Source organism: Diabrotica undecimpunctata, chromosome 1, assembly GCF_040954645.1.
Source record: "Diabrotica undecimpunctata isolate CICGRU chromosome 1, icDiaUnde3, whole genome shotgun sequence".
NCBI lineage: Eukaryota > Metazoa > Arthropoda > Insecta > Coleoptera > Chrysomelidae > Diabrotica > Diabrotica undecimpunctata.
The window spans coordinates 166302473-166318149 of record NC_092803.1 but is presented as its reverse complement, the minus strand read 5'-3'; the positions used below and the strand labels follow the sequence as shown (position 1 = coordinate 166318149).

Genomic DNA, 15677 nt, shown 5'->3' with positions numbered 1-15677 from the left:
ATTTAAGTAAGTTACAGGGGTGAAAAAGAAGAGAAAATTAAGCGTGATTTTTAATTTCAAATATCTCATTCAAAGGAAACTTTTTGTTTATTCTAAGGGACTTTCCGCCCTCGGTAATAATGTAATCTTTTATTTATTTATTTTTTTTATTATTTAAAGAAATAAAGTCGCATCCACCCAAAGGTTATTAGCGACATTCCTATAACATTTGTAATAATATTAAATTTAACATTTGTAACAATCAATCATTGTAACAATTAATTACAATTTGTGAACAATTGAACATTTGTAACAATTAATTAATTAAGTTAAATTTTGTGTAACATATTTATACATTTTAAGTAACCTAATAAATTGTTAAACTTTTGTTGAAGAGTGCTTTCAGGTTATTTGGCAAATTGTAAGACTGTCTTTGATGTACATATTTAGGACAGTCTATCAAGAAGTGCTTTATACTATCTACTGTATTGCATGTTTCGCATTTTGGTGGTTCACTATTTGAGAAGAGATAGGCATGAGTATACCTACAGCATCCAAGTCGTAGACGTAATAATAGTTTGGCATCTCCTACTTCTGGCTATGGACTTCCATGAAAAAATATCACTTTTGATGGTTCTGAGTTTCGAACTAGAATCATTCCACTCCCGATTCCACGCACTTAATAACCTTATTTTTGAAATAAATTTTTAGATCGTCTGCGATACTCCGTCACTCTGTTTCTGATGTGTCACTGGTGATAGCATTACGCGCACTAGTATCTGCTTCTTCATTTCCTTCTATGTCTATATGAGATGGTATCCATAGGAAGTGGACTCGTCCGAAATTTTCTTGAGCTTTCATTAATTCGGCCCTGATAATTTTCTCAATGGGGTGTTTAGGGTATGCATTTTGCATAGCTTTGACTGCGCTGAGAGAGTCAGAAAGGACTAGACAACAAGGAATGTTTTTAATTAATGTTGGCTTAACTGAGATGTGTCACTTTCGTTTCCGATGCCTCACTATTAATATAATTATGGATTTTTTTCCTTATGGACTTATATAGATGTTTTCAGAGTATATGTTAAACAGTGCTGGTGACAGTACGCAACCCTGTCAAACTCCATTTCCGACTGTGAAGATCTTAAAAAGTTTATGTTAGAATCAGACTGTTGCTTTTTGTTGGATATATAAGTTTGAGACTAGTCTAATATCCTTATCATCGAGATATTTTTATTACATCAATTATTTTCCTATGTGGTACTTTGTCAAATGCCTTCTTGAAATCTAAACTTTACTTAAATGAATATTATTGGTAAACAATCTATTGGTAAGCGACCAGTCTCATATATAATGTTGAATAGCTTTGAAAGAGCTTTAATTTGGTGTGCTTCTAATAGTTTTCAAATTTTACCATGCATTTCATCAGGTCTTGGTGATTTCCCATCTTTGATCCGGTTAGTGGCCATTGTTACTTCTTAGTTTGATATTTTTATGTAGTTCGGATCGTCTATTTCTATTTCTAAGATCTTACCATAAGCTTAATTAGTAAACTAGTAGACTAAATCTAAATATACATCTATTGTTGATGTGCCTTGCATAAAACCAAATTGATTATTGGATATTTCGGTTTCTTCACGTATTCGTCTTTCAATTACTCTCTTCCATATTTCCATAGTATGACGAAGTAGTTTTACGACAGAATGAACAGCAAAATACCTTTTAAGCGAATATGGAAATGGACAAGGAAGACAAAAACAAAAGAAGAAAAAGATCTAAAGAAACTTGCGATGATGCGATTGCGAAGTTATTAAAGCAAAAGGACGACACATGAAACGAAGCCTAAAAAAGCGAAAAGAAAAAACTAAAAATTTTTTGTAAATAATACATATCATCATTATCATCATCATCATCATCCAGCCTTCTGCGTTCAAATTTGAACATAGATTTTCCATAATTTCTACCAGTTCTGTCTGCCTGGAGCTTTCTTAAGTCAATTATCATCGATTATTTTGACGTCCTCTGTCCATCGTGCAGATCTACGTCTGCTTTTTCTGTTTGCTTTTGGTCTCCACACTTCAGCCATGCTATACGCATTATAACATCTCTGGCACATTTTCTCCTTCTTATTTCCTCATTTCTAACACTGTCTCTGAAAGTCAGTCCAAGAAACGATCGTTTCATTATTTTCTGAGCTATTCTGAGTTTAATTGCTGTGGCCTGGGTTAAGGGAAGTGTTTTTGCTCCGTCATAAGTTATAACTGGAAGCGCGCATTGGTCAAACGTCTTCTTAAATAATTTGAATGTCTGATAGAGCTTCACATGCAGCCCAGGTTAAAGTGATTTTTCTTTGCAATTCAGTGGTTTGGTGGTCCCTGGTATTTTGGATTTTATGATTTGAAGTATTTATATTTATGACCTAATGCTATTTCGTTGAAGCCAACTTTTGGATTCTCGCTTGGTACCAGATTTGTCATGCATTGTGTCATTCCAAAATTTATGTTCAAACCAACTTTCTTACAGGCGTCATCTAACTCGGTAAACATAGTTCCAATCTCTTTTTTTTTTATCTTTTACCAGAACAATGTCCGCAAATCGTAGGTGGGAGAGCCTTTCTCCGTCGACATTGATTGCCTTGGCATCCCACTCCAACTGTTTAAAAGCATGTTCCAGAACTGCCGTAAATATTTTGGGAGATAACATGTCTCCTTGTCTGATTCCTGTTTAATTTTTATCATTGTTTATTATTTTCTTATTTTTTATTAATAATGCATATAAATATTTTATTAATAATACAATAAATCTTTGCGTTTCGCCCTTAATTTTGTTTTTGATATATTCATTTTAATTCTTACTTTCTAACCTTTGTCATTAACAATTTTATTCAGATCAGCCTAAGAAAAGCCCTTTAGCTTGCTTTTTATCTATTAGATTAGATAGGCGTATTAAAAGTGTGGATTTATAAAAAAAGTAGATTTTGCAATAAAATAAGGAATATGGTGAAATTAAAATAGTATTACGTCTATCGTTTATTAATATAATATTTTAAAATTTTGAAATAAACCAAATGAAAATAAATAGCCATAAATCTAAAATAAATGCAAATATATTATACACAACTCAAAAGTGAAAGTATACTTGAATACAGAATCAACAAATCACGTTTATTTCCATTTAAAAGTTTTAAATTAAATCAGTCACCCATTGGTTGCCTTCAAATTTTCTAATCATGCTACCAAGAAACTCTATATTGAATTTATTCAAAGACTGTTTACTTTGTTTTAAGTTTAATTCTCTAAGTATTCAAATTATTTCCAAACATCCATGCCTACAGCCTAAAATACCGCGGAATTCGCTTTCGACATATTTCTAGACAAAATCGTTAAAATGTAATTTCAATTGAAAAGTAACATCGACCTTTATGGCTTTAGTGTAACTAACAACTGGTAATTATTTCTTAACAATGGGTTTTAAATGAGCCAATAGAAAATAATAATTCTAATATTGTTACCATTTTTGAAAGTTTACACATCAGCCCTTTAGAATAGGAGTTTTTTTGCCCATCCGTAAATTGTCATCCACGCTTATTCAACAATTCTAACATCAGTATGATAGATTTACTGTAAGTGACAAATTTAAGTTACTAAACAATTCGAAAAACGTACAAAAGAGAATAAAGATATTGCGAAATATTTTGGTTTTGCTTCTATATTCTGATCATTTAAAAAAAATACGATTAGTTAATATAAGCGATCAAGCAAAACTATGCGAATTTGAATAAAACCAGATTTAAATATATATTTCCTATTTAAAGGAGAAGAAATACTCTAGATCACCCCGAACTTTAAGAAGTACGGGTACGTTCAAAACAAGAAAAGAAGCAAAAATACGATCATAGCATAAGGCAGACGTAGCAGAATGTATAGTAAGACCAAGAAGAAAACAAGACAAAACAGAGTAGAGAAAAATAACAATATACAATCTGAAGAAGATAGAAATACAAAAAATACCAATACACAACAAAGAGTTCCAAAAATTACAAAGTAAAGAAATCCAAAGAAATCTCGAAGAGAAGTGGAAAATAACCGATAAGGCGAAAGAAGTATGCGGTATAAGAAAATTTAACAAACATTTTAAGATGGCAGAATGGTGGAGTGAAAAAATCAAAACATTAATAAGGGAAAAGAAAATTGCCTGGAAGAAATACAACCAAACATTAATAGAAAGAGATAAGAAGGACTATTCTACAAAGATAAACGACAAAAAGTACAGTCAAACTGACAAAAAGAGAAAGCTGGGAAAAATTTGGAGGTAGCTTGACCGAAGGATATAAAATAAATAACAGACAATTCTGGACTCACATAAGAAGGTTAAAAGCCAACAAAAGAAAAGAAATAAGAGCAATAAAAGAGAAAAACAGTCAACCAAAAACGGAGAAAATAAAAATACTAGAAATCAGAAAGACCATTATACAGAGATATTTGGAGCGAACTGGCAGAAGAATACTTAGAGGAAGGACAAGTAGTAGGAAGCGTACCGAAAATAATAAGAAAAGAAATGGATGAAGCCTTAAACAGAATCAAAACAAGAAAAGCATGAGGAGAGATCGAAATTGTCTCAGAAATAATAAAGTATCTAGGAGGAAGGGGAAAGGAATGGATTTGAATAATTTGCAAAGAAGCTTGAAAAAATCAAAAGATGCCCGAGGAATGGGAAAATAATTTAATCCTATCAGTACATAAAAAAGGGGAAAAACCCAATGCGCATACTACAGAGCAATATACCTATCCAAAATTAGCAATAATAGAAACTAAGAGAGTACATTGATATATATATATATATATATATATATATATATATATATATATATATATATATATATATATATATAATTAAGGAGAAGAACTATTCTTCACCTTTATTGACTAAAGGCAGCTTTTGACCCAATTGATGGAAACAAATATGGTACAGTAGTCGCCAAATATGAAGAACCAAGGGCACGCATTTATGACCCTTCGAGCACGCCCACCGGTAGATACAGTTGATACATAGGTTACTTAGAACATTGTGAAACAGTGGCGTGCATATTTTGAGACATGATATAAATGGGTAATTCTATAAAATAAAATAAAAAATCATTATTTCCAGGTAATATATTGTCAACCAAAATTACTACAATAATTTTATTTTCTAGCTTAACTTAAACCCTACTTATCTTAACCATTCATTTGGAAAATAGAATATTTTGTAAGTTGACAGAAAAGTGACTCGGCTGTTGTGTGGTATTTTTATAAAAAAAATACCGAAATTATATATTCAAGGGTTATTTAGATAAACTAATACAGAGTTATATATATTTTAGTTAAATATATTACAATACAACCTAAAAAACTAATAATCATCCTTAAGAGTATAACAATTTAAATTGTTTACAGTATTATTAAAGTATTAACAATATACTACACTAATAATATTCATATGTCTTCGTCAGAAGAAGACTCACAGTTACTGTCACTCCCAATAGTGACCAAGGAATAATCCCCAAGATTAATGACGATATGATTTATTTCCGAATAGATCAGTTTATATTTCTCTTTCAAAATATTCATCTTCTATCTTTATAATATGATTGCACCGTTTTTTTCATTCTTCAATACCCATTTTATTAAATTCTTCTTCTGCTAATTTTTCTGAAGTTTAAACGTGACATTCCTTTGACTGTATGTAAAGCGGTGTGGCCGTGTTCTCGGCACAACTCATTAAATGGGTATGTTACATATGTTGTGTTGTGTCAGCCATTTAATCATTTAATTTTTCAAACAATTGTAATTAGGCGCTCGATTTATCTGTACATTGTGATAACTAACATTATCACAAACTATTACTGAATTAAGTGGTATGGTAGGTATTATCTTCTCTCTTAGCCATTTCTCGTAATTTACCGAATTCATTTCGAAATAATAATCTCCATCGTGGAGATTATTATGTGGTTTAATAAAACCCATTTTTCCTCCTATGTGAAATATTATAATCCTTTGGCCTTTAAAAATAACAGAACATAAACCTTTTGTGGAATCGTCTGTCCAATTTTGCGAGGAAGTACCTATGTCCGCTGTGTATATATGTTTCATCTAAATAAACAATTGGTCTATTTTGCCTTCTGAAATATTTTATCTGTCTCAAATATTGTACTCTTAAAGTTCTTATTTCCATTTTTTTCACCAAAATTTTACGATTATTTTGTGTTTTTTTCCATCTAAATTGCATTTTTGAAGTTTCTGACATAGATATATAACTCTTCTATACTTTGAACATTTAACTGTTTAACAGTAACAGGACACTTTTCTGTTTTATGAAAATCATAGATTATTTGGCGAATGTCCCTAATTTGATATTCAGGCAGATTCGTAATTGTTGATTTCTTAACGAAATTTTTTCTTGGACAGGAAAATGTAACTTTTACAGTTGTTTCCATTGACTCTTTACCGTCATTGAAAATTCTTATAACGGTAGCATAAGAAATACCTGTAAAAACTACAAAACCACTTTATACACACAACCAAACTTATATGGTATCACCCAGTATTTCCGATTTTGTAAAGTATTACTAAATTTTTTTAATGGAAAATGAACTACATTTTATACTAAACCAGTTTAATTACTATAAAAAAAAAACAATCAAAAAATGTTACAAATGCTTGAAATTAACAAAAACGCAAAAAAAACACGAACAAATGAAAACATTGCAATGGTTGACTAAAGAAAGATACAGTCTTGTTGTTCATTTTAATAATCAGTGTTGCCACCTCTAGCTCTAATACAAGCTTCAATCCGACGGGGAATGCTTCTAATCAAATCGTCAACTAATCCTTCTTTTAACGAGGTTCCACACATGCTCAATGGTATTAATATCAGGTGAGCAGGCAGGCCAGCTCAGAACAGTGACATATTTAGATTCCAGAAAGTCTGTGGCAACTCTGCTGATATGTGGAGATGCATTATCGTGCATGAAAATAAAAATATTTTCCACTGCACCTCGTTACAGTCTAACTATGGGTTCTAGTACCAAATCGACATACCGGCGACCTGTTAAACTTTGCGGTAAGGGACGCAAAGGTGTTTTTTCTCCCATCATAATACCTTCCCAAAACATTACAGTTCCTCCTTTATATTTTGGAACGGATCTGGCAGTTTGCAGTCTAGCTTATCTGTCTCGACCTCTTAAAACCCGAATTCGACGGTCATCTGATCTCAGACCAATTCTGGCTTCATCTGAAAAAATAACATTTTGCCAATCTTCATTTGTCCTGTTCTGGTGTTTCAGACACCAATTCAGCCGATCAATTTTGTTCTGTCTGGATAACTCGGGAACCCTCAACTGCTTCCTGCTTAATAAATTTTGGGAACAAAGTCTCTTTAGTACTGTTTCAACTGAAATGTCAATGCCTGTAGTCTGCAAAAGTTGCCTTTGGAGCTCCGGATGAGAAGAGGTTGAATTTCTTCTACCTATTTGACCTAAAAACCGGTCTTGTCGATCACCAGTTACTCTACGACGACTTTTTCTAGGCCTGTTCTTAAGTGTACCCAATTCTAAAAATCTTACATATGTTTTTGAAATAACGCTCTGCGAGACATGTAGCGTATCTGAAATTTGCCTTTGTGATATTCCCTGCTCAACAAGAGCAATAATTCTTCCTCTCTGAACATCTAACAAACCTACGTAAGGGATATTACCTTTTTTGAACACAAACTTAACTTTACTCTGACGTCTCGGTTTTACAACTTGACACAAATAATAAAATTTTTCAATGTGTACTTGATCAAATTTTAATTATGAATCGTATTTCCAACAAAAACCTTTATCTCTTATCTGCAAAAAAAAAGAAATACTGGATGATTCCATATAAGTTTGGTTGTGATTTATTACCACTCTTTCTGTCTCTTTGACATCAAGTCAAGCTTTTCATATAATTTCGAAATAGTGTAAACACCTAAAAAATATTGCATTTATTTAAAAATAATATCATTTCAAAACTTAAGTAAGAAATTACATGTAATAGCATTTCTAACAAGATTTTTACGCATGATTAAAGAAAAATAAATTATCTTGATATTTCGTGAATTTGATTATTGTGCTAAATGTCAGTAGATTTATTGTAATGAAAGATACCAAGAATTTCTTATTCTTATTTCACAAAATTGTTATATTTTTTTAGATCTTTTAGTAAGCTGGTTTTTACATACATAGAAAAATTTAAAGAAACTTAATGTAAACATATTCAATATAAAAGAATATTGAAAACTACGTTTCATTATAAATAAACTACATAATATTTTTACCTGTTGCTTGTAAAGGTTGCCGTTTGATATCTTCAAAAGTAACCCCTTCTTTTTTGTTTTATCAAAATATTTAAATACATTAAATATTATTTCACAACTTTGTCCTGATATCACGGATCGACACTTTTTATTTTCCACGATGGTAAACATTATCCAACTTACCAGTCACTTTGTAAATACAGACACAAGAAACAAACAATTACATCTGTACATGTACAGTCGTTACTGAGAAGTAGTTACGCTACTGACAGTAAGCCAGAATAAGGTTTAAAGTGTAAGTGGGCATGTCGACGTTTAAGTAAACGAAAACTGGTTTGTGCGCTGATTCGTCAGATTTGGCGTCCACTGTAGTACCTAAAATATTAATCGGAATCATATAAAGTACATACAAGACAGTTAGAGGAAAAGTACAAGTAGGAGGCCAAAGATCAAATGAATTCATACTAAACAAATTAATAAAATAGGAAGATAGTTTAAAAGTCCATTCTCATAATAATGGATAGAATTATATAGAACCTCAGAGCTAAAGAAGAAAACCCAAATACAATAAATGGTCACCGGAACTTGCATCCAATAAAGTTATAGATTTTGCGTTAATAAAATAATACATAGAACAATAAAAATACAATGCAAAGGCTTGTGAATTTGTGGACTGAAGAAATACTAAAAATGAAAATAAAGGTGAATATAAATAAAACAACAACGATGATAGTTAATCAAAAATATGACTAAATATTAAGGGGAATAAATGTAATGGAACTACGATGTCTCTTCGATGACGAATTAGGTGAACTGCGAATCCAATCTTAAAGGAAACTATTGGACAATATTAGGAATAACCTCTTAGTCTATCTGCAGTTAACCTTTTTGCACTTTTAACATATCCTTCTAGTTACCTTTAGAATTGATTCTACTTTTCTTCTTGGTTAGAAATAAATCGATTCTTTTTTCTTGCCATTTGGAATCCAAGAATGAAATCTTTAATATCTGTTAATAAAACATATTATTGATACGTTCTACATCACTGTGTTCTATTACAGTATAAACGTTTTAGTCTAATAAGTACATAATTCTAAATGAAGCTTTTACTTGACCATTCACACTTATTATTTTCCATTTCGCCTTTCCAAAATTTTCTCTGACTGCTTTCAGAGTTCCCTAAAGTTTTTAACAGAATTTTACGTTATCTTGCCTTAATTTATTTTTCGATAAATACTTTTGGAACTTACGTAATTATAAGCAAACAAAATTAAAAAGTTCTTTTTTTTCAGAATTTATGGAAATGATGACTGGGGACTAAAATGGAGTCGAAGCCAAATTGTGTTAAAACTATAGTTTATATTTTTAAATATCATATAGTTTAATTGTTATACCAATTTTTCAATAATAAAAAGAATAAAAAGTAACAAAAGTTGTTTGTTTTATTTGTATACTAAGATAAAAACAAAATTTGATCCAAATGATGTTTTAGATAATGTCCATGTATAAAATAAGTAATTATTAAATAAATTAAAAAAAGTATGGTATATTTAAAATGAATAAACCTACAATTATGAAATTTTGGGATACGAAATGACATTGTGTTTTTTCGGGGATCCTTCAGATTTGTATAGGTACCTCACCGTTCTCCGTATCGTCGTGATCTTGTATTTTTTAGATAGCAACGCAGATTGCTATCTATGTAGCCCAGGGAAATAAGCTTTTTTCGTGACACTGATCAGGCCAGGAAAACGATAGTTGTTTTGAGTAGGGTGGACCTCTATAACAAAAATCTATATGTTTCTTGCAGTCGATTTTTTGGACCTAATTAGTTATTAATTAATGTCAAAAAACAGTAAATTTTTGCTTTTTTTGCCTATTAGCAAAAATTGAAGCATTTGAAAAAATTTGAGAGTAACAAACTTATAAGTCATATAAAACCTTTAAAATAAGTAGTGTCTTTTAAATGTTTCTATCCTTAGAAACTTCAGGTGATCAGGCTCCCTGATCACCAAGGAGAACGTCATGACGGAAGAAATCAAGCGAAGAATAATCCTAGCAAACGAATGCTATTTTGGACTGAGTAGACATATGAGAAGCAGAAACTTAAAACCAAAAAACAAGAATAACCATATACAAAACCCTTATACAACCAGTGTTGACATATGGGTCAAAGACATGGACCATTTCCAAAGCAGATGAAAATCCGGCTTATATTTGAACGAAGGATCCTGAGAAGAAAATTCGGTGGCATCTGTGAAAATGGTGTTTGGAGAAGGAGGTACAACTACGAGATATATCACAGATATAAACATATATTTGGTGGTAAAGACGTAGTATCCTTTATAAAAATAGGAAGACTAAGATGGGCAGGACATCTGGCAAGATCACAACAGAACAACCCTCCTAGAAGAATCCCTATGTCGCAACATGTGGGAAGTAGAAGTAGGGGTAGGCCAAAACTCAGATGGAGGGATAGTGTAGATGAGGATGGTAGACAAATAGACGCAGCAAACTGGCAACAGTTGGCAGTGGATAGAACTAACTGGCGTAATAGACTTGGGAAGGTCGAGGCTCTTTTATAGGGCTGTAGCAGCAATGATGATGATGATTCTTAGAAACTTGCAAAATAAGTCGAAAATTTCAATTTTTTATAAATGTTAATAACTTTTTTAAAAATAAATTTATAATATTTATATTACATGGAATGTTGGATTTTGTAGTGACTAAAATATGATTAAAATTTTAAACCGATAAGTCAAATAGTTTAAAAGGTATTTAATTTGTTTATCCCAAACTAAATGTTTTGCAAGAATATAAGTCAGAAAATTGTGTAGTTATGGTAATTATAAGGACAAATTCTGAAAAAAGAAGATTTAGTCTATTATTATTATTTAAAAAAGATAAGGAAACATAACTTTAAATATTGAAAAATAATTTAGCTGAAATATGCCGATTTTTCGCATATAAACAATTTGATTAACTTGTTAACCATTGCCTACAAGAAAATCTGTTTTTCATATTTAGACAGTCTGCATTTTTCACAATTTAAAAAGAAAAAAAGTTGTCCTAGGACAATTTGGAATGAAGTCCTTTTGTTTTAAATTGATAGCAGATTTACTTATACTAATTTAATAAGAGATTTTATTATCGTCATTTGAATGAACATACTTTAAAGTTTTATTGTGGAAAATTCGAAAAAGATTGCCTTTTAACCGAATCGTTTACAAAGATTAATGTGGTACCAAAAATTGCCCGGCTAGAAACTCGTGGGAACAGGGAAGGAGCTATTCACTGTATCTCTTGTTATTGTTTATGGATTTTGAAGCAAAAAAACATTTTTTTATAATTTGTTTAAAAATTGCTGAGTAAATAAATAATAATAAATAAAAAATAGGTGGCTATGGAAAGAGTTTGTTGAAGAAGTATATACTAATAATAAATATTTATATTATACAATAAAAATAACCTCAAATATTACTAAAAACAAAAAATTAAAAACTGAACACTGGGTTTATTTGAAAAATTTATTATTTAAATAATACATATTCGTAATATAGGCAAAAAGCATATACAAATTAAAAAAAGAAACTTCAAAATCTATAAACAAGAACCAGAGACACAGTTAATAGCTCCTTCCCCCACCACTACACCCGCGAGTTTTATAGCCGATCGATTTTGAGGACCACATTTTGAAGCTTTGTGAACGATTTCATTAAAAGGAAATCTTTCTTGAATTTTGGACAATAAGACAAAATAGATTCTTTTAAATGGCGTTAATAAGATATCCTAATTATTATAAACAAATCTGCTATTAAATTTAAAAAAAGGAGACTAACTTTGTCTTAAATTATACTAGGACAACATTTTTTCTTTCAAAATTGTGAAAAAATGCAGGCTGCGTAAATATAAACAAATCATTTTCTTGCAGGCAACGGTTAAAAAGTTATTCGAATTGTTTATAAGTGAAAAAATCGACATGTTTTTGCAAAATTATTTTGCAATATTTAAAATTGTTATTCTTCATATTTTTTAAATGATATTAACAGAATAAATTTTCTTGTTTCAGAATCCGTATATATAATTACTTCATAATTTTGTGACTGGCAAAAAAATTTAATTTAGGATAAACAAAAATTAAATAACTTTTAAACCATTTGATCTTTAAGTTTGTTACTCTTAAAATTGCTTCAAATGCTACTTTTCGCTGATAGACGGAAAATGCAAAAATTTACCGGTTTTTGAAATTAATTTGTTAATACCTAATTAAGTTTAAAAAATCGACTGCAGAAAACATATAGTTTTTTGTTACAGAGGTCTATACTACTCAAAACAACTGTCGTTTACCTAGCCGCATGGGCGCCCATATATCAAAATCCAGGGGGGGGGGGGCAAGTCAACTCAAATTTTTATTTTGATCCATACAACTTAATAAAAACTAAAATAGCCGATTGCAAAAATGCAAAAATATAAACATGATTTACAAACAGTAAAGAAATACCAGAAAAGTAAAAGTAATCTTAAACTAAAAATTATTAACAACATATTTTATGGTATGAATTTATACATACAAATTTTATTATACAAAATTTTTTATGTAGGAATAAAAAAATCAATTTTAAGCAAGAATGTTAAAAAATAGTAATAAAAAAAGCAGGTACTCTGAGATACGAAATGCAACACAAGCAATAGTGTAGTTTAAATAATATGTAAGTAACATAATATCTGAATTGAAAAATTTCTTTTACTAGGAAATTAAAACAAATATTCAAAACTGTACTACGTTGAAAGGGTTAAGGTAGGGTGTACACCCTTCTACTACCATGCTTAGCCGAAATTGCATAAATAGTCAAATGTGTGCAATCTTCAAATACTTCGCTGGGTGCCAACTTATTTATATTTGACATTAAAAATTTGTACTATGTTGTAAACAATTGAAGAAATTTAATTAAAAATTTATTTGTTATAATTTATTATAAAAAATTAACATTTTTTTTTCAGTTAGTATTGTATGTATTATAATTTATTGAAACGAATAATTTCCCAATAGAATCTAAAATGGTAAAATGTTAAACCCAACAAAACGTAAAAAGTAAACTTGATATTGAAGGCTAGTGCTCTGTATCTTGTGAAAATAAAAACTGAAGGTTTCTGGGCTTTTGTCCAAACTCATCTATTACTTTTTTAATAAAATTATTTCGATTGTTTTCTATTTTATTTCTATGAACGCTCATCATACATAGTCCATCTAATCTTTGTTCACTTATAGTGGACCTAATCCAGGTTTTAACCCTTCGAAGAGTTGAAAATGATCTTTCAATCGTGCATGTAGTGGGAGGAAGGCACAGAGAAATTTCTATAGCTTGGGCTATAGCTGGGTAAAATAGGCAATGGTCTAGTAGCTCTATCATTGAAATATCTTCTACATCTAAATTGGTTTGATTTTTCCAATAATAGAGCCACAATGATGACTGTTCTTTTAGATTAGTAATTTTGTATAAATTATTTATGATTTCAATTATTTTGGCGAGGTCTTCTTCAGTTAATTTTATTATGTTTTTGGGATGCAAGTTATACAATAACATACCGGGATTATTGTCTTCTGAAAATCTGACACCAAGAGAACTGATTAAAGAATCTAGGTACGGAATAAATAATGACACTCTAAAAAAGTCTCCAGCGGAATTAACCGCATGGTTTGACCGTTGTGTTTGCTTTCTAGGAGCGATTCGTGGTTTTTCAAGGGTAATACTTAGAGATTCGGCATCATTTGTACTCTTTTTTGTACAAAAATGTTTACTATGGGTTCTAAGAAAGAAGAATATTTGGAAATCAAATTTAGGGAAATTATAAAAGTGGAATCAGATGTGGCACATGAAAGCTGCTGTGCTCTTGATCTTGTTGAGCAATTAAATTTGTTATCTGCTATTATTGTTTCTAAAACATTTTTGATTTCAATAAAATTTTCTGAAAATATTCGAATAGATTTGTATTTTGATGACCAGCGAGTTTAGGATAACAAAGGCATGTTTGGTGCTAATCGCCGTCTCAAAGTACTATCACGAAAAAATTTGATGACATCTTTAATAATTCCCATACAATTCTGAATTTCTCTAACAGTATTTAAATCATTAACAACCAGATCTAATTTGTGTGAGGCACAATGAAAAAATAATGCTTTGGGATGTTTTTCTCTAATTATTTTTTGAACACCACCCTCTTGACCAGCCATAGTCGCGCATCCATCAAATCCCAACCCCACCAATTTTTCCACATTTAAATCCATTTTTGAAAGAAATGTTAAAATTTCAAGTGCTATTGATTCGACTCCAGATATATCTGCAGTCTCATCGGCAAGCAAGGAAAGTGTGATTGTGTTTGGATGGTTTATTTTTTCGATAATTTGCCGTCGAACAACTAAGCCACATATATTTATTAGCTCATTTTGAACTCTATGTGAAGTATATTTTTTGGTATATATATATTTATATATAACAAATGTGCACTCGTAAGTGAAAGGGATATTTTCGGTCAATTTGGAGATTAAAAAAGAAAAGAGTTGTGCTACTTTATCTTTTTATTGAATACGTTTCGCCCACTGTTCAATGGGCATCGTCAGTTCATCTAAAAGAATGGTATTAGCGATACATCTAATATAAAAAACAATAAGTAAACGATCTTACCTTTAAAAGATCTGTAGCATTAAGATATTAGTATGGTGAAGACACATCAAAAATTAATTTACTAAATAAAACAGCAAAAAACACAGAATGCCGGAAGATTCCCAATTTAAGTAATTTTATATTAATTAGTTTTATAATTTAACTTTTAAAAAAATATTGATGGATTCTAAAATCTATCAAAAAAAATTTAATTGTCAATTTTGGAATGTTATATTAACAACGGCAAGGCTAGGTATATATATATATATATAAATATATATATATATATATATATATATATATATATAAATATATAACTTATATATATTTATATATATATAAATATAACAACTAGTTATATTTATATATATATATATATATATATATATATATATATATATATATATATATATATATATATATATATATATATTATGGTAGGTAGCTACATTCGAGGCATTGTTAAGGAAGTACCTACCGCATTTCTCGGTATTTCGCTAGATTAGTTTCCGGTTGTTTGCTGTTTTGAGGTATTGTTGCAAGTTTCTCGCCACAATATGCGTAAATAATGTATTTTTTTTAAATATACTTACATACATACTGATTTTTTAAATAATATTACTAATGATAGGGGGGGGGGGGCAACTGCCCCCTCTTGCCACCCCTATGGGCGCCCATGCCTAGCCGGTTCAGTATCACAAACAGGGCACTTTTTTTGCT

At 30.3% G+C, this 15677-nt stretch overlaps 2 protein-coding genes across 2 annotated transcripts in view; one reads left to right on the top strand and one right to left on the bottom strand.

Moving 5' to 3' along the window:
• LOC140441196 (troponin C-like) overlaps positions 1–9727 on the top strand; it is a 107106-nt gene extending 97379 nt beyond the window's left edge. The window contains exon 6 of the mRNA XM_072531770.1: positions 9588–9727. Within this exon, the coding sequence (XP_072387871.1) occupies positions 9588–9616 (29 nt within the window). The 3' untranslated portion in view covers positions 9617–9727. The remainder of the gene's footprint in view (positions 1–9587) is intronic.
• LOC140432515 (neo-calmodulin-like) overlaps positions 1–15677 on the bottom strand; it is a 315188-nt gene that overhangs the window by 143407 nt on the left and 156104 nt on the right. The gene's annotated exons all lie outside the window — the stretch shown is intronic.